The sequence below is a fragment of the Phoca vitulina genome, unplaced genomic scaffold, assembly GCF_004348235.1.
Source record: "Phoca vitulina isolate PV1807 unplaced genomic scaffold, GSC_HSeal_1.0 scaffold12, whole genome shotgun sequence".
NCBI classification, from domain to species: domain Eukaryota; kingdom Metazoa; phylum Chordata; class Mammalia; order Carnivora; family Phocidae; genus Phoca; species Phoca vitulina.
In genome coordinates, this window is record NW_022589715.1 from 976,326 (window position 1) to 1,000,754 (window position 24,429).

A 24,429-nucleotide genomic window follows, 5' to 3' on the forward strand; every position below is an offset into this window, starting at 1 on the left:
GGACACTTCTCTCTAAAGCTCAGATTCAGTTTAAACCGAGGGTGAGATAATGTATAAAAGACACTTGGCTCTACATTGGGGCTTAAGAAAATCATTTATGTGGACCTCGTCCTCCCGTCCTGTGTAGCGCTAGGTTATGCAGGCGTTTTGGTTCTCCCGTCTTCTCCTGATACATGGTCTTTACCCTTCTACCTGGGCACCTTTGGCTTGGGCATCCTCAGTATGGCTTAGGACTCTCTGGAAGCCAGAGGAATGTGGAAGCAAGGAGGCGGGCTTGCAGGGACCCTTAGAAGCTTGGATTCTCTGGAAATTAATGTTGCGACTGCTGGACTCAGAGGTCTTGCTTTGTTTTAGGGTCAATGTCTGTGGAGGGCAGTGCTGCCATGGCTGGAGTAAGGCCCCTGGTTCCCAGAGGTGCACCAAACGTAAGTTTCCATGTTCATTGTGGCCCTGCACAGTGGGCAGAGTGGGGCTATCCACATGGGGGGAGGGAGATTCCACAGGGGTGACATGAGGGGGCTAATGCCGTCCTGGAGATATTAACGTCTGCAATGCAGTGTACCCCATTATCTGCAGCCTTCATTACCACCCATGAAGGGTTGGGTCACAGTAATGATGGTATCAGTGCGGCAATGTATTGTACAGAACTGTGCCGTGCATTCAGGGTTCCCCTGCCCCCAACTGGGTATTAATCACTGTCACACCAGTGGATCAGGAGCTAGGAAAAACTTCGCAGTGGAGAATGCGCCATATGCCAAAGCAGTACAATGAACTCAGACCCGGATATGGACAAATGAGAAACTTTAAGTTGATGGCGGGAAGGGCAATGGGTAGTAGGTGGCCCTGTCCTGGAATAAAATATCAGCAGTTTTTAAAGCTTTCTGAAAACAGCAACAAGAATCCTCCATCCTTGAGGACTGATTGTTTCCCAGGAGGTGACCACTTCGCTGTTCTTTAGAACTGACAAGTGGGGTTTCCTTCAGTGCTTCTCCAATTAATACACATCGTAGCAGTGTTTTAGAAAAATGTATTATTGGGACATATAGGTTTGGGAACATCAGAAAACATTTCCCCGATCATTGTAAAGTTAAGGATTCAGTGAAAACGTATTGTGAGGCTCCGCTGGACAAGCTGACTCTGTCCGTTGCTAATTGGAAATTAAAAAAGCTTCCACTCTGACAAAGTTTAGCATTCTTAGGTGTTCTCTGCATGGAGCTTGAGCCATAAACATTGTGGACTGGAATCCAAAATTTAAGTGCTTATTGGTATTCAGCATAGTAAGATTTAACAATTTGTCTTGTATACTGTTTGGATTTTAAAATACTGATTTAATATTTTAAATATCTCATATTTAAAATAAAATAGTTTGGATTTTAAAATATTGGAAAAAATTTCTTGTGCAGTCATTCTGGTGAACTTGCTTGTTAAAAGGTACTTCACTCCTTGAAAGAAACAGGAGGACTTTGGCATAATGGCCTGGATTTTGTAGAAAGGAATGTCTGGATGGGTTAGGATTTAACTGTGATCAAGGAGTAATGGCAGAAATGAACTCACTGTCAGCCTCCTGATTACTGAACTCAAACCACTAGATCAGAAATGCTGCGGGTTGTAGGCATTTAGACTGTCAAAATTTTTCACTTCTTCTTAGATTACACCTGACAATAGTGTACCAGCATTTTCTTGAATTTACGATGAAATCAGGTCAAATTACACACCTTTTCCCCCCGTCAGTATCTCCTGCTCAAAACCTGATAGGATGTAGTTTCCCTAGAACGTGGAGATAATCCACGTATGACAGCACCATTACAGTGGGATGCTGCTGTGTAAAGATTGAAAATACAGAGCAGGATTTTTTAGATGGGTGGGTGGGTTCTCTTCCTTGATGCCTGTTAGAATGCACCAAGACTTGAAGACATTTACTTGGCAAATGACGCATTTGAGTGCCTTCTCTGAAAAGGTTGTCTGAGGATTTGGGGCTCCAAAGATGTCTCAGAAGATCCAAAGATGCCCTAGAAAAGAGAGCAGCCAGATCTCGAGGAACCACTCCATGGCTTCCTCCTTCTCCAGGCGGGGGAGGCAAGGGCATGGTTGTGCCTAGGTTTGACTGGGTTTGCCCTTTGGTGACCCAGAAAGAGAAGCTGCAGAAGGCTCTGGGTCAGAACAGTTACTGCGGGGTCCCAGAGGAAGTTGCTACATTGATTTAGTCTCACAATACCTACAGGAAATATGTGTGGCTTTTGGTTCAAGTTCTCTTTCCTATTCCTAGAAGTTAGCCCTTGGACAGCACGGGGTCTAAGCAGTGCCACATCACTTTCTTTTTTGATGATTTTCAGTGTTCAGAAAATTGGCCTTCCTATACTGCCCAATCTGTCAAATTAATTCAGGCCCAAGTGCTAGAAACGTATATCATAAGTCATTCCAGGAATAATTTTAAAAGTGATGCTGGGGTAGACCAGTGCCCATCCTAAAGTAATGTGTGTACTAGGTGGGTATGTTTCAATAGGAGACTTGTTTTGTGTATGTGGGAGAGCCAGAGAGATGAAGGAGCCTTCTGCCTTTGGATGGGACGACTGGGGTTCCTGCTCATGCTGTGAAACTTGTGTCCATGGTTGAACAGCGTGCTACTAGAAAAGCCCCTGGCCCTGAATTCAAATCCTGTGTGGCCTTGAGGGATTCACTCAACCTCTCTGACCCTATATTTTCCCATCCAGAAATGACTGTGCTAAAACCTTGCTCACTTTGTTGGATTGTTCCAGGTATCAAGGTGAAAGAGAAAAGGTATACAGGCCTCGATGAAACCAGAAAGATTCTTAGTTTCTGATTGGATTCATCCAAGCAAATCCTGACTCATTTATTTATTACTTGGTTTTCTTTTTTTCCTGTGTATGTCTCCCTAGCTGGTGTCATCATTGTCTTTTTTTTAAATAATGTAGATATGAATCCCTTTTTATATTACAGCTTTGAAGTAGTTTAGGGTTGCCGGGGAAGGGGGAAATGGTGGTCAAGGGATACAAAGTTTCAGTCACACAAGATGAATCAGTTCTGGGAATCTAATGGACCGCAATGTGACTGTAGTTAACAATCCTACTTGAAATTTGCTCAGAGGGTAGGTCTTAAAGTGTTCTACTCCTTAAACAGTGTTAACTGTTATGTTAACTGTGGTAGTTATGTTAATTAGCTTGATTGTGGTGATTACTTCACAATGTATGTGTATATCAAAACATTATCAAGTATCGTACATATATACAATTTTTATTTGTCAATTATTCCTCAATGAAGATGGGGGGGCGGAGAATAAATGAAAAAGCCAGTCACTCCCATGCCGTCCTGGCTTTGATTACCAAGAAAAAAGAAAGCAGTTTGTTCTGAATGATTTATTTTAATAGAACTTAAAAAGCAACCAAGTATTAGACTATTTGTGTGTCTCTAGTTCTTTTTGAATAAAGCTTGCTGTTTAGAGGTAAAAATACTCCCCTAAGGTATACATAAATTAAATGGAAAAAATCCTGACACCATTTTTGTGACTGTAACTACTTCAGTAGTGAACTTTGGATTGCAAAAGAAATTGATTTGTGGCCTTTTTCCTCTCTCACTTCCGTATTTTGCTGAATTGAACAATTGCGCTTGAGTATGCTATATTATACTTAATACACAAACATGAAATTCCCCCTTAAGATAGTCGTCATCATAAAATGTGTATGCATGTTTAAACGTACCACCCAGGATGCCTCCTAATTGTCATTATATTTTGAGGATAATTGAAAGGGGTTAGCTGAAGAATTTCAGTTTATATAGGTCATATCCAATTGATGCAAAAAATATTTCTGTGTAAGAGATCGCTTGTGTTTATGTTGTTCAGTTTGCTTAATCCAGTGAAGAAAATAAGGTGCCCTTGGAGCCAGACGCCATTGTTTTTAGTTGATTGAAACTTCATTTAAATGTGCCACAGGCAAATGCTTCTGAAGACTGAAGATTTAGTGAGCCTTGCATCGCAAATCAGTGTGAGACAGGCAGGCAGCAGACCTACGCCATGGCACGGAATGCATTTGTGCGTCCACAAAGGTAGTCTTAGGGGCTCTTTAGTCATCCATTCGCTTTCTAGAGGTGCCCAGTTGCATGTTAATGCTGCTTTTCTAGACATCCTTTGTGTGTGGATCTCTAGAAGTTGAAAGTATAGTGTGGGATATGTCATTTTAGTTATTAATACTGAGGAACTGTTGATAGTGATCCGTCTGTGTTTTGGGCAAAAGAGATGGCACCACATTTGTTCTCTTTCCAAAGAGTTAACATTTATAGGAGGGTCTTTGTTGTTTAGAGACTCTGTCTTCCACTTGGGGCATTAAATCCCTGATGTGTACTGTTTTTGCCTCTCTTCATTTTTGCATTTTTTTCCTCTGTCCAAACCGAACCTACCCCTTACTGGTTCTTGCAGTCTTTTTGTCCCCCCTCGGGGTAGGTGTGGGCTAGAGAGAGAGACACAGCCAGTGGGCTCATCTTTAAAGAGGAGACTGGATTGGGAGCAGAGGACATAAAAGAGTAAAGGCAAGATGAGGGTGAGGCCCGGTTGGCAGAGTGAGGAGAATGGAAGAGGAAAGATGGCAGATAGGAGTCCCCCGCGGGTGCCTGGCACTTTGCAGACCCTCCATAAATGCGTGGATGGTTCTTTCATTTATTTAATGGATATCTGTTTAGCTTTTACCATGTGCCAGGTTCTATGAATAGAGGAGAAATGCAGCCAGCTGCAGGGAGTACAGGGTCTGTTTTTACTCACTTAACTCATGGCACATCAAATGACTTGTTCTCTCCTTAGCAAGAAACAGAAAAATCGATATTCCATTGCTTTTCCATTGGCATTCAGCCCACACTGCTTTGGAAACACACACACACGTACACACACACACACACACACGTACACACACACACACGCACACACCCCCCCCAAACCTAGCAGTGTTCCGTAATTATATGCAGAGGAGACAGCTACGTATACCCTTGGTGTTCGGAGATGCAGTAGATGGCATCGTCCAGGAGGGAGTAATGTGATGTGGCTGGAGTTCAGATGACCAAGAGGACTTTTCAGGCTGTCTCCCGTCCCGCTTGGCTCCATGCTGCGCTAGCCAAGCTTGGGAGTCAGGCCCAGAATGATTGCACATTTTTCGTATGCCTGCTATGACCATTGACAGCTGCTTTGCCAGTAGATCTGCAGTGAGGTTTACCATGGCCCCTGCTGGGAGCGGGGGTGGGAGGGTCGGCTGGGAAATCTTGTCATGTGGCACAGACAGCCCGGCAAAAGGAGAGGGACCCAGAGGTCAAGTTCACCCTGGGTCAAATATGTGTTCTCAACACTAGTGAAAACAAACATGGAGGAACCATAAATTCTGTGTGGTGATAGTACTTAAACCTTCATGGTGAAGCCCTCCTCCAGCCCGTGGGCCGGCCTGGACGCACCGCCTGGCTCCTACCTGGCCTGGCTTATTGAAGTGTTTCTCTGCCCAAGTGAACCCTTGGCCCTTAGGAAGGCTGACTTGTTGAAAGGACCTTTGGCAACCTCAGGAGTTTGCTGTTTCTGACCCTGTTATTTGTTGTCTTGGATTTTCCAGACATGCTCAGACATGTTTGGGAGCTCAAATTGAATTTTCCTGAAGTGCAGATTTTGTCTCCCAAGTCTTCCTAGCGATGAACAGGGGGAGCTGGAGTGCTGGGGTTGGGTCGCCACTCTTCACGCTGACCAAGATCGGGGCACACGCTGAGGAGCTGCTGAGGGGTGAGGACAACTCGCCAAATGCTTTCTAGCACATGGGGAGCATTTTCTTGACCTTCACAGCCTGTGTGGGTAGGAGAGGCAGGCGTGATTTATTACCCCCATTCAGGCAGGGGGGCACTGCTTGGACCCTACCCCAGATCTTGTGGCTCCAGATTCCTTGTTCTTTCTACTGCCCTGGGCTGCTGGGACATCCAGTGCTGTGGCCCCTCCGGACAGCCCCGAAATGGATTGGCTTTTACTGCCTGAATTCACTTTGTGTGTTCCCAAGCTGTATGAGTTTGCTAGGCGGGCCACAACAAAGTACCACAAACTGGTGGCTTAGAACAGCAGAACCTTATTGCTGCAGAGTTCTGGAGACTGGAAGTCCCAAATCAAGGTGTAGACAGGGTTGGTTCCTTCAGGGGCTATGAGGGAAGGGTCTGTTCCAGGCCTCTCTCCTTGACTTGTAGAAGGCCTTCTTCTCCCTGTGTCCCTCCATATCATCTTCCTTCTATGTGTGTCTGTCTTTGTGTCAAATTTCCCCTTTTGATCAGGACACAAGGCCTCCCCTAATGACCTCATTTTAACTGGATTACCTCTGTAAAGACTCTGACTCCAAATAGGGTCCATATAAAGTCACCTACTAAGCTACTGGGGGGTCAGGACTTCAACACATTTTTGGGGGGGGTGGGAGGATATAATCAACTCATAAAGTAAGCCCAAAGATGCTGTGCACATGGGCTTGAGAGGCAGGCTACTTAAGACTTGGTGTCCTGGGGCACCTGGGTGGTGCAATTGGTTAAGCGTCTTCCTTCGGGTCGGGGAGTGATCCTGGGGTCCTGGGATGAGTCCTGCGTTGGGCTCCCTGGTCAGCAGGGAGCCTCCTTCTCCCTCTCCCTCTTCTGCTCTCCCTGCTTGTGCTCTCTCACTCTCTCTGTCAAATAAATAAATAAAATCTTAAAAAAAAAAAAAGACTTGGCGTTCTAGCAATGACCCAAAGCTGCAAGGATGGGTGGGCAGAAGCTGAGCCGGGTCCCTCCCATACAGTCTGTGACTGTGGATCTATCTTGGCATTTTCCCTAATGCAGGAGCTGCTCCAGGGCGTGGGAGAGATAAGGAACAGGCCGCTGGTGATCTGGATTATGACTGTGGCCATTTTTACATGGTCTGTTTTAAAAGAATCTAGATTGGGAGGCCTGGGTGGCATAGTGATTAAGTGTCCTAGTCTTGGTTTTGGCTCAGGTCATGGTCTCAGGGTCCTGAGATTGAGCCCCGTGTCGGGCTCTGCTCAGTGCAGAGTCTGCTTGAGGTTGTCTCTCTCTCCCTCTGCCCCTCCTGCTCGTGCTCTCTCTCTCTCTCTCTCAAATAAATAAATGGATCTTTAAAATAATTAATAATAAAAAAGATTCTAGATTGGTGGTTCCTAAATGTGAATGTGCAACTGATCCCAGGAGGAGTTTATTAAACTGCTTTATTGAATCAGCATCTCTTGGGTTTTTAACAAGCACCCCAGGGGATGCTGATGAAGGTAGTCCACATTTTGAGAAGCAGTGATCCAGAAGGAACCCTCTCCTGGGCATTATTTATAACTCTTTGTGTGGAACTTTAAAGCTCAAGCCCAATACTTAGAAACAACAATTTAGAAACTCCTCAAGGCAAGAGCCCTCTGAATATTGGTTTAGCTCAGTTTTGAATAGCACATACAGAGATTGCTGCATATAAGGTTACTTCATCCAGTTTTTCTTTAGTTAGTTGAATGTTTGATAAATATATGTACTTTGTTGTAAGAGTGGAAAATATGCAAAATTGTTAAAGATACATAGGTGCACTTAAAGTGTTTTAAAAAAAGGTTTAAACATTTTGAAACACATTGGGTGTTTTTTTCCCCACTAGATATTCTATTTTCAGTTGCAAAATATTTTAAATACACAGAAACATAGAAAATAATACATCCAACAGCTGTTCATCAGGGTCATGTTTTTAAAAACTCCCTGATGTGGTCATTAAGCACAATGATATATAGATAAGGGAGAGACTATGGTCTTATCTTGCTCTAAATGCGTATTTTACTAATGATGTTTCCTGTCTTGTTAGTGGAGAGAAAATAGTACATAATTTGTTAGTGTGACACAAATTAGTTTTTTCGGTACTTATGGAAAAACACATCAGAGCTGAATGTATTTGTATATGCTCATGTGTACCTATTAATTTGCCTTGCTTATTAAGGATTGAACATTTCATGTAGGCACAGTGCATTGGATACCAAGAATCTGTGTGCCTAAGACAGTGTGGTTACAAGAAGGAAATGCTGCCCGTTACTAGTCCCCCTTCCCCCCTCCCCAGCCTACCTGCTTTTCTTGCCTTCCTCCTCTCTCTCCTTTTACTCGGTCTATGTTTTCTTATCCTGAACCAGAAGGCAGTGTAGGTCAGTGGTTAAAAGTTTGGTCTTTGGGGGCACTTGGGTGACTCAGTCGGTCAAGAGTCTGACTCTTGATTTCAGCTCAGGTCATGATCTAGGGTCGTGAGATCGAGTCCCACGTTGGGCTCCACCCGAACGCGGAGCCTGCTTAAGATTCTCTCTCTCCCTCTGTTCCTTCCCTCCCATCCCTCTCTTAGAAAGGAAAGAAGTTCAGTCTCTGGAGTTAGGATCCAAGGCTCCTGTCTGGATGTGAACACTGCCTCACTGTGAGACCCGGGAGCTGGAGGGGCGAAGGCTAGGTTAGCCTGTGCTCAGAACTGGTAGGATAATGGTCTGGACCACCATCCAGAGGCATGTTGGGGAACCACATGAAGTAGTGTATGAGAAGTGCATGCAGAGCAGGACTCCTGCCCAACCGTATTCAAGCTCTTAGGGGTTTCCATTCTGCCCTGGCCTGCCCCCTCCTGGGCGCTCCCTTTTACACAGCCCTGTTTGTGTTTCTCAGGTCCCTGTGATTTCACTCTTTCTTGGCTCTGGGGATAGGTGGCCCCGGCGGGAGAGGCGTCTGTCTCCCCATCAGTGTGGAGTGGGATTTTCTCCGTGTCACGTTAAGCACCCAGGCTCCTTCCTTGCTGTAGTACCAATTCTGACTGAACTGAATACAGTTGAACTAGCATCTTTGATGTTGGTAAATACTGTCCTCTAAACACTGTCTAGAGGATTCTCCTTCCTTTCTTCTTTGCTTACTCTCCCCTTTTGGCCATCATTTCCATTTGGTTTTCTTTGCCCTCGTGCTTCTCCTTGCCCACCAGACACTACTTTATTATGACAGCTTTTCAAGGGCACACCACCTTATTCTGTTTCCTCCAGCTTTCTTTCTGGAGGCTGCCCTGGCATGGCCCAAACTTTAAGACAACTTTTCCTTTCTCCCTGCCAATTTTAGAATCTTTCTGCTCAACATCATCTGATAGAGATTTGGGACCAAGTAAAATGAATGTTGTATGATTTTCCTTGTAATTTTAGATCCCTGAATACTGCTCTTGGCCAACTCTCCTAGTCCCCGTGGCCCCCTCACTGCTCCACATTTGAGTAATGTTGGCACGGACGTACGTAAACAGTTTGCGAAATGTCGTGTTTTGTAAATTAGGAGATGGATGGGCTGGTTTTTGAATCCGTGCCCTTGGTTCTGCTGGAGCAGAGGAAAGATGAGTTTGGTGCGTGGATTCGGGAAGATGAATTTGAGGACGGTGTTGCCAATCCGGAGTTGACATGGTCCACTTTACCGAACCGATGGGATCAGTTCTTCATGGGGGAGAATGAAAGGCTGGGTGTATTTTGGTGATGAATTAAGGGAGAATCTTCACAGAGGAGATTGTTGTTCCGCGGTGAGAACAGCTAGCACAAAGGCCCTGGGAGGGGATAGACCCGGCCCGGGGCAGGGACCTAGAAGTGAGTTTGTTGGGTTGTCAGTGAGGACCAGAGTGATAGGCGATCAGGGAGCTAGAGCTGCTTCCCAGTCAGGTCTCGCAGGCTGCGGGAGGCCATAAATAACACAGGGGCCTTGTAAATGCAAGTGGATTTTATTGTTAAGGAATAAAACACAAGACACGATTTGGTTTTTTACAGCACTTCTTTGAAGGCACGGACAAAGAATGCTTTAAATTGAAAATTCATTCAATTTTTTTTTTTTTATTGATGCTCTTTTTTTTTATGGATGAGAAAAACTGCATATAGAACAGTGAAGTACCCAAGGCCGGCGACACAAATGATCATCGTAGCCTGACCGCATGCACTGTGCCCAGATCACCAGACCAGCCCCTGTGCTGCTGACAGCCCCAGGCCTCTGCCGAGCTCTGGGAGACCATGTTCACCAGAGCCACCGGCCGAGACTTAGGATGAAAGCTTGAGGGTTAAAAAAAGAAAAGCCTCTGGTCACTGCTGTGTTAAAAGGCACATTAGTGGGGATCCGCACATGGTTCTAAATAAAAAAAAAAATTAAAATGTTAAATTCTTTAAAAACGGCAGCTAAGAATCCCAGTCTGGCCACCATGGCAAATTCAAGAGAGTGGTTAGGATGTGTTAAATTCAGAGTATACAATTTTTGGAATACATTTGAATGCTGTTCTGAGGTTTTGTTCAGTGCACCCCCCACCCCATCTAATTTCACAGATTGTGGGGTGAGCCCGAGGTAGGTGCAAAGGCCACCTCTGCTGGGCCTTTGGGGCAGTCACTCACTGTCCCTGGGTGATTTTGTTCTTGTTTGTAAATGGGGTTACTAGCACCCATTGGCTGTACCTCCCGTTTTGTAGGTAAGTATCAAAGAAAATGAGGTTCATGAAAATGCTTCACCAAAGAGCTGTCAGAACATGCGGTGATATTATTATTAAGGTTTTTTCTGGTTGTTTTGTGAAAAGTTTTCAGTTTGTGAAATTTTTTTTTAAAAGATTTTATTTATTTGAGAGAGAGTGAGCGAGAGAGCACAAGTTGAGGGAGAGGCAGAGGCAGAGGGAGAAAGCAGGCTTCCCGCTGAGCAGGGAGCCCGATGTGGGGCTCGATCCCAGGACCCGGGGACCATGACCTGAGCCAAAGGCAGACGCTTAACCCACTGAGCCACCCAGGCGTCCCCAGTTGGTGAAATTTTTGTCTATAATGTGTTGGTATATTTCTTGTCTTGAAAAATAGGAGGCTTAGTGTATTACAGTAGGTTTTTGATGATTACAGGTCTGTGTTTCACATCTTTATATTGATGGGGCCGTTTACCGAAGGTTTATGGTCTCTGGGGGGAATGGCGTGGAAGTTGGTTTGCAAATAAACAAAAATATCTAAATCCCCACCTTTGTGCCCCCCCGCCCCGTGACTTGCTTTGTCCTCCTAAAAGTAGAGTGTAAGCAAAGACAAGAATCCTTTCAAGAGAGCTATGTTTCTTTCTTTCTTAACTTTAATAGTGAAAAGGTTATGTTAAGTTAGTCCAAAATTTCTTAGTAATTGGAGGTGAAATAATACAGACGATAAGTGAATCAAAGGCAAGGACCCTGTTTTTGTTTTGCTTTTTATCCATTAGGAAGTTGGCCTACACAGTGGTTCTGTGTGCACAACAGACTCTCAGTAAGGTTTCTTGATTAATAAACATTGCAAGTCGCATTTGTTTCTGAGGGGAGGACCAACTGAAATTCATTTCCATCAGTGGCTACTGAGATTATGTTATTAAGCAGGTCCTTTTGTAGGAGAGAATGTATAGTACAGCCAGGCTTCCTGTGTAACCATTTTTAATGCTCACTTTTGAGTCTTCGAGGCTCTTTCTTGGGTAAAATTGCCCCGTTCCGTCCGATAGTATGGACGGCTTGACTGACACTAGTGGTTCTCAAAGTGTGGTCCCTAAACCAGAGGCAGCAGCAGCACTTGGGAACTTGTTGGAAATGCAGATTCTCAGGCCCGGTCCTAGACCCGCTGGACCAGAAACTAGGCATGGGACCCAGCACTGTGTGTGTGTGTGTGTGTGTGTTTTAAAGATTTTATTTATTTCAGACAGAAGCGAGCGAGACAATGTGATTGGGGATGAGGGGCAGAGGGAGAGGGAGAAGCAGGCTCCCCGTTGAACAGGGAGCCCGACGTGGGGCGAGATCCCTGGACCTTGAGATCATGACCTGAGCCAAAGGCAGATGCTTAACCGACTGAGCCACCCAGGCGCCCCAGCACTCTGTGTTTTAGTGGGCCTTCTAGGCAATGCTGAAGCAGCTATGGTTTGAAAAGCACTGTTCTAGATAGACCCAGCCCCTCCTTTTCATCATGTGTAGACAGAGGAGGGGTGCCTGGAAGTTGGTTCCCTTCGGTTCCAGGCCTTGGGGACTAGAAGCTTGTTTTCTCCCCCTTCCCAAGGGCATGGAGCAGTTCCCCAGTCTCAGATGGGCACCTTGTAATCTGAGCCATGCATGTCACTACACATTCTATTCTGCACGCTCACAGAGGGGACCCAGGGAAGCCGTTTTGCCATTCAGTGAATGTGAGTTTTGTACCTTTGGGACTTTCTAGTTCTTTTCTGTTCTTTAATGCGGAAGATGCTTAAATCACACTTCTCCGTATTCTTCGTGGCTGCGTGTATCAAGGTGTGGTGCTTGGACCCCTTGTGCACTGTGGTCCCCTGTGGGATGCATAGCAAAATCAGGTTGTGGGGCCCCACCCCAGCCTCACCAAACTGGAACCCTCAGGGGGTGACCCCATGACCCTGGTTTTCACAAGCATCTAGCGACTGAGCCACACTGAGGCTTGAGGACGCTGGGTTTAAAGGGGGTATACTGGAATAAAAGACGTTAAAGGGCAGGAATGATGAGAAAGGTATTACAACATTAATAAAAGTAACAGGAGTGATTGTGACATTTTGTTTTGGAGGCAGGTGCCATTACTCGTTTCCAAAATAGTTCAAAAGTGAAACGAAGAGCATGCTCTTATCCAGAACGTGCCCTCAGTGTTGGCAGGGACAAAGCTTTCTTGTGTGAGGATGAGGAAGTTGAGACGGAGAAGAGATGAGGTGGTGTTGCTTGGCTGTTCCTTGGGGTCCTGCTGACTCAGTCCTGCACGTTGCTGAAGGAATGCATCAGATGTTTGGAAACAGCCCAGTTAAGAATTTCAGCAATGATCCAGACTTTTATTAGATGTGTTTTTAGGAAAGGAATCACCTGTTATAAGACTAGGAACCTTTGTAGAAAGAGCTGAAGAAGGAGTTCCTTTACTTTTCCTACAAAATAGGGAGTTTTTTTCCCCATTATGTATCTTTTTTCTTCCTGCAAAATAAATGAATGCAAAGATACTTCACCTGAATATTGAAGAAAAACTAGGTCTAAAAAAATATCTATTTCCTTTCCAAGTAGAAAGATTTGGGGGGAGGGGCGCAAGGCTTATTTAAATCATCAATTTTTGTGATAATAGTTCTACCTGGTTAAAAGTAATTATTTTATCTTCTCTTCCCAATGTGAGCAAATTTTCTGCATGTTACTTTTGATAAAGCACCCAAATGTTTATCCTGTAGACAAGGCCACAGTCTTAGAAAATGGTATTCACATTTTGAAAAGACCCAAATTTGGAATTGCTGGATTTTAAAAGGCCTTAATTTTCACTCCTTTGGTCTTAGTGTGGGTAAATTCTCTCTCTCTTTTAAAAAAAAAAAAAAAAATTCTTTTTGTAGATTTATTTATTCATTTATTTATTTGAGAAGGAGAGAGAGTGAGCACAAGCAGGGGGAGTGGGAGAGGGAGAAGCAGACTCCCCACGGAGCAAGGAGCCCGATGCGGGGGCTCGAACCCTGGACCCTGGGATCATGACCTGAGCCGAAGGCAGACGCTCAACCGACTGAGCCACCCAGGCGCCCCTCTCTCTCTCTCTTTTTTTTTAGTTTTAAACAACTGCTAATGTTTTTATAGCTGATTTGTCTCTCTGTCTATGTCCTTAGAAGTCTGTATCTTATGTTGGCCTCAACCTTTCATTTCAAGTCACTAGCTTTGAAGTGCCTGCTATGAAGAAGGCAGCGTGCAGGGGGCCAGGAATACAATCAGGATGCTGCTCTGTGGAGCTCACAGCCCAAGTAGAGGCCAAGATGATCACAACACCCCCTCGAGTGTAGGCAGAACCTACAACTTGCGTCTAGTTAATAGAATATGGCAAAGGTGATGGGATGTCACCTCCTTGGTTATGTTATGTTGTCTGTGACCCCTTAGCCAACTGGAATGGGAGGACTTCTTGCTGGCTTGGAAAAAGTAAGCTGCCTGTAGTGCTTGCAGCTTGCCGTGGAGAGAGCCCCGGGGCAGGAAACTGGGGGCAGTGTCTCGCTGGTGGGCAGGATGAAGCTGGAGCCCTCAGTCCTACGGCCGCAAGGAAATGAATTCTGCTGACAACCTGAATGGTCTTGGAAGTAGAGTCTCACTCAGTTGAACCTCAGGGGAGACTGCAGGCTGGCTGACAGCTGGAATGTTGCCTCTTGAGACTCTGAAGCAGAGGATTCACTCATTTTGTGCCCAGACTACTGACTTATAGAATCTGTGAGATAATAAATGTGTATTATTCTAAGCTACTAAGATGGTGACAACTTCATAGACAGTAAGAGGAAACTAATACAAGGAAGAATGTGTAGATCCTAGAGGATCCTGCCTAGAGGCAGCCAGGGCTGAGTGCAGTGGGTGTCTGTAGGTTGTTGTAGGAGAGAAGATGGACCAGAGGTGGTTTTAGGCAGGACCCATTGGCTCTAAGTGAAAGATACACAGACCGGCTAGAGGAAAAGAGGCTGTTTATTGCCAGATAACTGGAGGTCCTAAGGTTTCTGTTGGTGGCTTCAGGCCTCACTGGATTCAGAGGTTCAAATCATCAAATCAGGACCAAACCAGCTACATCATTTGCAGGGCTCAGTGCAAAATGGAAAAGTGGGAACCATTGTTAAAAAATAGCATTAGGTTAAGTGTTACCTATTGCTATTTTCCAAGCAAGAATAATAATAACCAAGTGTTAAGTCCTGCATTTAACCATTCTGGGAGCTGCTGTATCGATCCGATAGGTATTGTGCTCACCAATATTCTGTTCAAATGCAGTCAGCAGAGGTCTGGCCGGTTAACTCACAGTCTCCTGTGTCTATGGGGTGTTATGATCTCTGGGCGTTCTGTGGGACTGGACTGCTTCTAGAGCTCACATTTAATTTTCGAATTTCAACCCAGGGATCAATATTTATATCACATCATATGGGACAAAATATAAGATATGTGAAAATACATTTTTTTAAAAAGATTTTATTTATTTTACAGAAGGCAGAGAGAGAGAGCACAAGCAGGGGGAGCAGCAGTGGGAGAGGGAGAAGCAAACCCCCTGCCGCCAAGCAGGAAGCCCTATGCAGGACTCGATCCCAGGACTCTGGGATCATGACCTGAGCCAAAGGCAGACGCTTAACAGACTGAGGCACCCAGGCGCCCCATAAAAATACATTTTTTTAGAGTGATTTCAGTTTCAGTAACCTTTCTATAAGGTTCTAATGGAGTTCCATTAAAAAAAAAAAAAATGTCACTTAGAAACAGATGGAGTAAGTTTCCCAAAGCTTAACACCGTTGGGTTGGAGTGATCTTATCCTTTACTATTTACTTAGATGTTTACATGAAGACTGGTATCTGGGTTCTTAACCACATTTTCATGGATTTGGATGCTTTTCATACAGGTTTCTTGGACACCCTTTTTGAGGCCTGTTTTATAAACTGTTACATAAATGGAGGTGTGTGTGGGAGCAATCCACAGGTTACCTGGTCTGATTCACAGCACAGCACTGAAGAGGGTCAAGTTATGTTTCATTAGTAAACGTTATGACTCATTTTGGTTTGAGGATCCTACCTCTCTGTGTAGTGTTTTCATCTGGGTGGGAGACAATTGAAGCTTTTGGGTGCCACGTCCAGATGCCTGGGAGAGAAATCAGTCGCCTTGGGACTGTTGGATGGTGTTGGGGGCTGTCCTTTCTCTCGGGAAGCAGTGCCCTTTGTTCATTCTTCCCAGCAACAGTTCATCCCTCACAGATTGACTGTTTATTTTCAGAGATTATAATGCCTACTCCCCCTGGCTCAAAGTGGGATTACTCAGTTAATAAAGATAGCTGTAGCAGATTTTTGAAAGTGTGATGACAAAATTTTGACTCGGGAAGAAGAAAGTGTTTATTTTCTCTCACTTGAGATTGTTACTCATTTCACTTTTTATCTCCTGTCGCAGAACTTGTTGCTGAAAGTTATAAAAGATGACCTCGTATTTGCTTCTCTTTTTAAATATTTGTCCACATCAGTACCTGCAACTACAGAGGATTCAAGCCCATACATTTTCTGAATGGACCTCAGGTGTCCAGGATTGCAAGAATCATACCTTTTGGTTCATTGCACATTATCATTGTTACTTGCAGACAAACCTTTATGATTCTCATGGCTTAAATAATCTTTCTTGATTTACAGTTGTGTCATTTAACTTCATTAAAGTTTGCAAAGCAGTCGCCACCCCAACTGTCTACATATTAAAGCTGGCTTTTGGGCGCCTGGGTGGCTCAGTTGGTTAAGCGACTGCCTTCGGCTCAGGTCATGATCCTGGAGCCCCTGGATCGAGTCCTGCATCGGGCTCCCTGCTCAGCGGGGAGTCTGCTTCTCCCTCTGACCCTCCCCCCTCTCATGTGCTCTCTCTCATTCTCTCTCTCTCAAATAAATAAATAAAATCTTTAAAAAAAAAAAAGCTGGCTTTTGGTAGATCTGGAAAATGTTTTAAAATCACACATAGAAGGAAAATGAGAAAAACAAGGGTTTGGGATCAGAGGATGAACTCATTGGCTTCTTTAACTTTTTATTGTTGCACAACTTCAGGGTTAAGTGACATTGATGCTTGGCTGAGTGACATGGGGTAAGGTTTCAGGGAACTGTTTTCAGTTGTTGCCTGACAGAATGTGCTCATCATCTTCAGTGGGTGTCCTGACTGCACGAAGGGGGTGGCTTAGACTCCTATTTGGAAATGATCTAGGAAGTCAGACATCTAATTCAGCTACCCCATTCCTGTTCTAACCCAGGGATCCTCCAGGCACTGACAGCGCAGGCCAGTGAGCCTGTACTTGAATCCTCCTAGAGACCAGAAGCTCACTCCTTCATGACCACCTGTTTTATTTTACAGACAACTTTGTGAAAAATAAAACTGATTTTGTGGAGCTGAAACATGCTTCCTTATAACTTCCATTCATTTGCTAGAGTTGGTTTTTACTTGTAGGTGATAAAAGAGTCCTCATGTGGATAAGAAATTCTTCAAAATATTGGAAGCGGTAAGATGATTACGCATAGTTTATGACTCTTGTTTCTCCTTGAGAGCATCTGGAAACATCTGCTCAATGCTGCAAATATTTGTTGAGTACCAGTTGTATGGGAACACTCTCCTACCGGGTGCTGGGGTGGAAGACCTTTGGTGGGGACACAAAGAAGACTTGGTTCCTGCCACTCAAGAGTCTGCCACAGTGTGAAATGGATCCGAAAAGCACCTGGATTGATACAAGAGAGGAACCAAGTGCCGCTGGGGTTCAAAAGAGAGAGATTGATCTCGAACTCAGCTGTGTTAGAAAAGTTCCAGAGCAGGATCCGGAGGGAATGGAGATAGGCGTAGGGTGTTTTTGGAGGCTGAGTCTGGGAGTAGGGCCTTCCAGGCAGAGACCAGTGTGAACAAAAGCCCAGGGGTGGGAACCAGAAGTTGTGTCTGAAAGGTAGGGGAGGGTTTCTATTTGCTCAGATTACAGGATGCTTGGAGAGGAAGGGAAGGTGACGGGTGAAGTGCTAGGTTGAGCCAAGAGCTGGGAGAAGCTTGATTCCCCACCTCACTTGTTCATCCAGCAGCACCGTGATTCCATGGCAAGGGCACAGACCCAGATTTGAATCCAAGTGTTGTCCCAGAACCTCAACGGCTGAGCCCAAAATGGAGATCTGTGTCCATTGTAAAGGGGATTGCACAAAATGTAAGTGAAGAATACAGCACCCTGCCTGGTACATAGCAGAGTCTTGGTAAACAGAAGCTGTTAGGATTTCTGAATTTGACAGGCTTAGAGAAGCTGGGGGTGACGTGAACAGACCCTGCAGTGGGGGTACGGGGCAGTTTGCAGGGGAAATCCACCTCAGAGGCAGTGCTCCAGGTTAGAAAGGAAGGTGTAAATGAGGAAAGCGGAGGCACAGACATGGACTTAGGAGGAAGAGCCAGATTTCACGTTTTGGGCAGGAGGAAGAGGGGAGAGAAGGCGTTTCAGGTTTTTGTGGGGGAAGGAGGGTGGGCCAGGAGGCTGTGTGGGGTGTTGGGCTTGCTGTGGTGGAGGGTCTGGCAGGCCCTCCAGGTGGAGAGAGAGAGGCTGGGCCTGAGGGGTGAGCTGACGAGTGGGGAAACTCGGTCCAGGTCGGCACACAAGGAGCCAGAACCTCAAAGGGGCTCATTTAAAAGCAGAGGAAGGAATGAATTCAAGAGACACAGTGAAAGCAAAATTGGCGGAGACAGTCTGACAGATGATTCCCCGTGTCTTAAGAGTTCTCAGGGAAAACCCAACACAATCGTCACATTGTTTTTACACACACACACACACACACACACTCACTCACTCTCCATATACAAGTTCAATCCAAGCACCATCTATTATTTAGGCCTGTTAGTTTCCTCAGAAAAACCCTTCAGGAAATCCTCTGCTCTCCCAGAGAATGTGTCTATATTTAGAAGACTTTTAGAGAAAGCCTATTGTTAAATTTTCGTTTACTGGCTAATCACTAAGAGGCTGTAGAAATGTAAATCACACGGCTGTACGGAATGGGCAGTGGGAAGAAAGCTGCCTTTTTTGTTCTATTGAAGACTGTGAAATAAAAACATGACTCGGTCCTTTGTGACCCCAGGGAACCCAAGAAGGGTGGCACTGGCAGCGACCACAGGGACGGACCCCCTTGTATAATGGAGAGGAAACTGAGGCCCAGAGCACTGTGACTGGTCCCGGGTCATACTGCTCATTAGAGGCAGAGCCGGCAGCCTAATGCTGAGCATGCCTGCTGCTGGAAGTAAGCCATTCTTCCCAGGCCAGGACCTTGGGACTACATTCCTAAGTGGGTGGCCCAGACCCAGGGGTCTTCAGCAAGGAGTGTGTGTATGTGTGCATGTGTGGTGTGCGGGGTTATTCAGGGATCATCCATCTGCAGTGCTCGTGAGCTGGATTGTGGCAAAGAACAGAGGGCCGACCTCATTGATTATTGCTATGCCCTCATGATTGTTAGAAGAGCTTTCTAACAAGTGTCCCCCACAGAGGAAAGTGCTTAACCTGAAGCGAGAACTCCTTGTCATTGGAAGTCTTTCAGTAGAAGCTAATATCCATCCACCTGCTCAAGTTAACAGTGGTTAACTTTCCCTGAGAACTGACCGTGTGCTTGGCACAGTTCTGCGTGTGTTCCAAGGATTATATCTCATTTTATCCTCTAAGTGTCTCTATGAGACAGGTACAATCATGATGCTGATTTTATAGGTTAGGAAAGTAAGGCCAAAGTGATGGTAGGTGAGGTAAGCTGCCCCAGGTGACACAGCCGGTGAGTGGTGGAGCAGGATTATACCCATTCATGTGACCCCAGAGCCCGCATGCTTATCCTGTACTAGTGAGTCTCAATCTTTGTTCCAAGTGGAGTATCTGGGAAGGTTGTAAAAATCCCAGTTCTCAGGCTACCTCCCATATTAGTTAAGTCCGATTCTCTGAGGGTAGCACCTTAACTGAGTACTTTTAAAAAATATGTTCAGTGTTTTATATCCATAGCAATATCAACATACCATACAAACCCTGCCCGCCAGCCTCGCCTCAGGGTCTGCAGGTGGGTAGTGCAGACAACTAGCGCTTGCATGAGTATTTTTTTAAAAGCTCTGTAGATGATTTCAAATGGGCAAGGTTGGGAACCACCGATAGATGCCGCAACCAGTGGGGTTCGTGTGGCTCAGTGCTCTTCAAACTAATGGGCATAGGCATGTCCCGGAGGTCGTGTTAAAATTCGGATTGTGATCCAGAAGGTCTGGGGTGGGCCTGAGATACGGCCTTTCGTACAGGTGCCCAGGGGATGCTGTGTTACTGCTCTTTGAGTTTCCTTTATTGGCTGAAGACTCATAATCCAGGTCCCTTCCAGCTCTAAGACTATGGCTCTGCTGTCAGAACTCGTGTATTTGCGATCTTACTGAGTATCAGCCCTCTGCTAAGTACATCACAGACATTATCTCCTGTCCTCTCAACACCCAAAGGAGGTACCATTTCCCCCATTTCCGAGATGAGGAAATGGAAGCCTCTTGAGGTTACCCAGCATCCTCACCTGTGTCTTCTGAATCCAACACCTGTGTGATTAACCACCATGCTGTGTTACTTTCCCTTATACATATAGATGTTGTTCCCAAGAAGAGCTTCTGTGGCATTGTCTTTTCTAACCCCATGGGTTAGGTTTCCAGCCTTAGAGGAGAGGCTCCCAGGGAGCTCAGTAGTTACTAGGAGCTTTTCTGGTTCCACGTGGCCTCATTCTCTTTTCCTTACAGTGGCCTGGTGGTGGCTGATGAGAAAGGGTCTCAGGTGTGCCGTGGCATTTTATTACGAAGTCTATTTGTGACGTTCAGACTGATTTCCAGTAAAGTTTGCTATCAGTCCCAGAAATGCTTATTGCATTTGCAAGATGCAAATTCTAGACCCGCGTGTGGTGTCTGGCCTAGTGGACGACACGAGTCCCCCGGGAAGCTTGTCGAGGTGTAATTTTTGGGCTCCTTCCCAGGGCTCCTGTGGATGAGGCCTGGTGACCTGCTTTTGAAAGTTCCCCAGACTGTTTTGATGTACACTCATATTTAAAACCATGGTCTTCGTGGTTCTCCAAGTGTGGTTTCTGGACTGTCAGCGTAAGCATCACCTGAGAACTTGTTAGCAATGCAAAATTTGGGGCCCCATCCTAGACACATTGAATTAGAAATTATAGGGGTGGGTCAAGTAGTTTGTTTTAACAAGCCCTCCAGGTGATTCTAAAGTGTGAGAACTGTGAGATCTTTGCTCCTCAAAATGTGATCCATCGACCAGCATCATCTGTGACTCTGTTGGAAATGCAAGGTCTCAGGCTCCACCTCCACCAACTGAACCAAAAATCTTCATTTTGATAAAGTCTGTGCATAGTCACATTTGAGAAGCCCTGCTCTAGACAGTGGTTTTCTTCCCTGATTGTGCATTAAAAAAAAAAAAAAGATTTATTTATTTATTTGAGGGGGGAGGGGCAGAAGGAGAGAATCTTCAAGCAGACTCTGCACTCAGTGGGGAGCCCGACACGGAGCTCGATCCCACAACCCATGAAATCATGACCTGACTTAACTGGCTGAGCCACCCAGGTGCCCCTGCTTGTGCATTATAATCCAAGAGGCCTTTAAAAAATACCAATGCCCTACCCCCACCCAAAGCAATTAAGGCAGAATCTGTGAAGTTGAGTGGGGCCTAGACATCTAGTTAGTAAAATTTCTCAGGTGATTCTTCTGGAGCATACCATGGTCAAAGCAGTTCACTGGTGCCTAGTTGTCTGCAGTCCTCTTCTCAGACTTAAGGGATAAGACTGAACAGGAGTCAGGGCTCCAAGACATGTCTCCTTCCTGTTCCCAGAATGTGACTGGACACCCAAGCTCCGGAGGTGAAGGCTCAGGGACTGGGCAGGGGTACTCCCTGTCCGAAGAGATCAGGAAGGATAAGTTCTCTTGATATTTTCAGATAAGGTCGTGAGAGATTGAAGGAGATTGGGGTGGGGAGATGGATAGACAACACAGTTTGGTGTGGGGTGTGGAAATGAGAGGGATGGAGTCTGTTTTCTGGCCTCAGGCCACAGGGCTTCTCACTCCTGATGCTCACAGGAACCATCTTAACAATGCAGATTCCTGGGCTCCAGAGAGCTGGTGTCCGTAGGGCTTGGGAAGGGCCCAGGAATTGGCAGGGTTCACACGCTCCCCCAAGTGATTCTGATATAAAACTCCAACGCCCTCCTCTGAGACTCCCACTGCTCAGAGGTTCTATTTGGCTGGCCATCAGGATTACCTGGAGAAACTGAACAGTACAGGTCCTCAGGGCCCATCAGCTCTTCTAGTTCAGTGGGTCTGGTGGGGCTCAGGAATCGGTATGTTTAATAAGCAGCCTCTGCCTTTCAAATTGCTCTCAGAAACCCTCACATATCCACTGAAGCATATCAGGGGCTACCCAGGGGCAGAGGTGAGAGGAGAAGTGAGGTGTGTGTGTGTGGGGGGGTGCTCAGATGCCCCTGCTTTCTGTTTCATATATTAAGCTTCAGTGTAAAATTGCACTTGAAGAGAAGATTTAACCTTTGATAAAATTTGGAGAATGAGTCCTTGTGGCCCATTGATGGCAGAGCACTCTGAAGTTGGCAGCGTGAGTACCTTTCTATCCTCAGTTGAGGACAGCATCTGTGTCTTATGACCCCCCCCCAACCTTCCTGTCGCTTGACCTTCAGTCCCTGAGTTGCCTTGTACTTGGCCCGTGGTGCTTACTGTGCTGAAATGATCACGACCCTGCTTCTCTTACGGGACTGCCAGACTCTGGCTTTTGCCCCCAGTACCATGCTCCTTTGCAGTGAATGGAATGCTGGTCACCCCAGAGATGCCAGTTGCACAGCTCATGGTACCTTAAGACAGGTGACTCTCAATTTTTCATGCATCAGAATCACCCGAAGTGCTTGGCAAAGCAGATAGCTGGGTTCCACCTGTCTGAGGCGGGGCCTGAGAACTTGCATTTCTAGTAAGACCCCCGATGATGTGTGCTGTCAGTCCAGGGACCACCCTGCCAGCCCCTGACTTAAGATTAAATGACGCTGATACAGGTGGGGCTTAATTCTCCTGCTACGTGTATTTTTTTCATTGAGTAGTCCCACTAGAGGACATGTCTTGCCTGAAGCGTAACCAGTAAGCGGAATGAAGAACTCAGTGTAAATGAGGACTATGGCTCAGTCCTGAGTGTGCTCATTCTGTTTGGCTGGGCTCAGCCACCAAGCTGACAGCCGTCTCCTACATGGTTTCTGCAGGAGAGTGCATTGCACGGTGTGTTCCTTGCCACTCATCACACGGACCTTGCCAGAAGCACTTGGCCCAATGACAGGGGTCTGGTAATAGCTTTGCATTGCCTCCGGCTTGGTCAGGCGAGAGGGTGACAAACTGTCACCGAACACAGGTTATCAGAAATGCAAATATTTTCTCCTCCCTGAAACAAGTAGTGAAAGGAAGGAGTGTTATTAATGGCCTTTCTCAGGAATTACCCCCCCTTCCAGTCTCAGACTTGGGCGCAGAGCTGGGTGTGGTGCTGTGGCAGAGAGGGCTGTCTTCCCAGTGGCCATGCGGACACAGGCTCGTGGTCCCTGCCATCTGGGCAGAGGGTGTCACCAGTCACTGGTGGGAAAGCCCCCTTTGTTGTTGAATGGTTTGACCAGGCAGTTGACTATAATTATTGTTACAGTAAAAAAACAAAAAAAACAAAAACCCTCAAGCTTCTTCACTGTGTAGTGGTTCAGCTCTTTGGTGGAATAGATTTGATTTTAGTTTTCAACAGTACACCTGGGTGGCTCCACTCACCAGGCTTGAAGACACACGAAGGTTTAGTTAATAAGGCAATTACATTTGTGCAGGTGATAGGGCAGGCTTCTGGGGTGGGGGGTGAATAGAAATGTGTGTGTTTTGTGTTCAGCGGGATGGGGTCAGCAAACCACCTTCTCCTCTTGTGCCCGTGTGCGTGGGTCTGAGCTGTCTGGGAATCCGCAGGACTACTTCCAGATGAGTGCGAACACAGCTGCTGGTACACATGGGGGGTGGGGGGTGGGGGGGGGGGGCTTCGAAGGGTAGGGCCAGGCTCGCTTCTCCAGGGTGCTCTTGTGGGTTTTCCAGCTGCCTTCATCTTGCCCACTGAAGGAAGTAGAAGATCACTGAAAACCGAAAAAGAGGTCCTGGGCATGACATTAGAAAAAAGAAAAATCTTTAACACTGTCCCCCTTGTAGGTCTGTCCTGTTCTGCCCTGGGCTGCCCACCTTAGAAACCTCAGGGTAGATTTTGGCCTTCCCTCCTAGAATCACAATAGAGATAGAATAATAAAAGCTAAGAATTTGGGTGGGCTGCTTGGGTTCCAGACACTGTGCTAGTTGCTGAACTCATCGTTGAGGTGGGGTCTTTATAGTGCAGTGCATCATGAATGCACTTAATAAGCTGGAGTTACTTGCTTGTGCTTGGCTGAGGGGGAGCAATTGTGTGTAAATGAAGAAATGGGGACCTATTCAAATGCAGAAAGACATTTGGAGGGATCGGATGTCGGCCATCCTAAATAGATACACAAGGGTAATTCAGACTACATGTGGTTTTCATCTCAGGTACCCAGTCCCGCCCTGGTTCCTCTCCCAAAGATGAGACTTCTTTCTACTATCCCCATCTTACAGATGTTGAACTTGAAGCTTAAAAGGGTAAAATAACTGGCTAAAGGTCATGTGGCTACTAGGAGATGGGACTCAGATTTAAACCAAGGGGTTCTGACTGCAAAGCTCATATTCTTGGATACTGAGACATACTGTATATACTCAGAGCTGTGCAACCAGGTGATGGAGGAACTTGAGACAGTGCCCACATGAAGAGTAGCTGTAGGAATGAGTATGTGGAGTCAGGAGGAAAGAAGACACAAGCAGTGTGATAGAGCTTTCTTCAAATACTGGGGAAAGAGGAGTCAATGAGTGGAAGCTATGG

At 45.9% G+C, this 24,429-nt stretch overlaps 1 protein-coding gene across 4 annotated transcripts in view; it reads left to right on the forward strand.

Annotated features, from left to right (window-relative positions):
• Window positions 1-24,429, forward strand: part of LTBP1 (latent transforming growth factor beta binding protein 1) — a 389,228-nt gene that overhangs the window by 1,176 nt on the left and 363,623 nt on the right. For 3 of the 4 annotated variants that reach the window (XM_032410265.1, XM_032410266.1, XM_032410267.1), the window contains exon 2: window positions 355-425. In XM_032410265.1, coding sequence (XP_032266156.1) covers window positions 355-425 — 71 coding nt within the window. Of the gene's footprint in view, window positions 1-354; window positions 426-24,429 lie in introns of those variants that run through there. The other variant, XM_032410268.1, reaches the window with a different exon arrangement.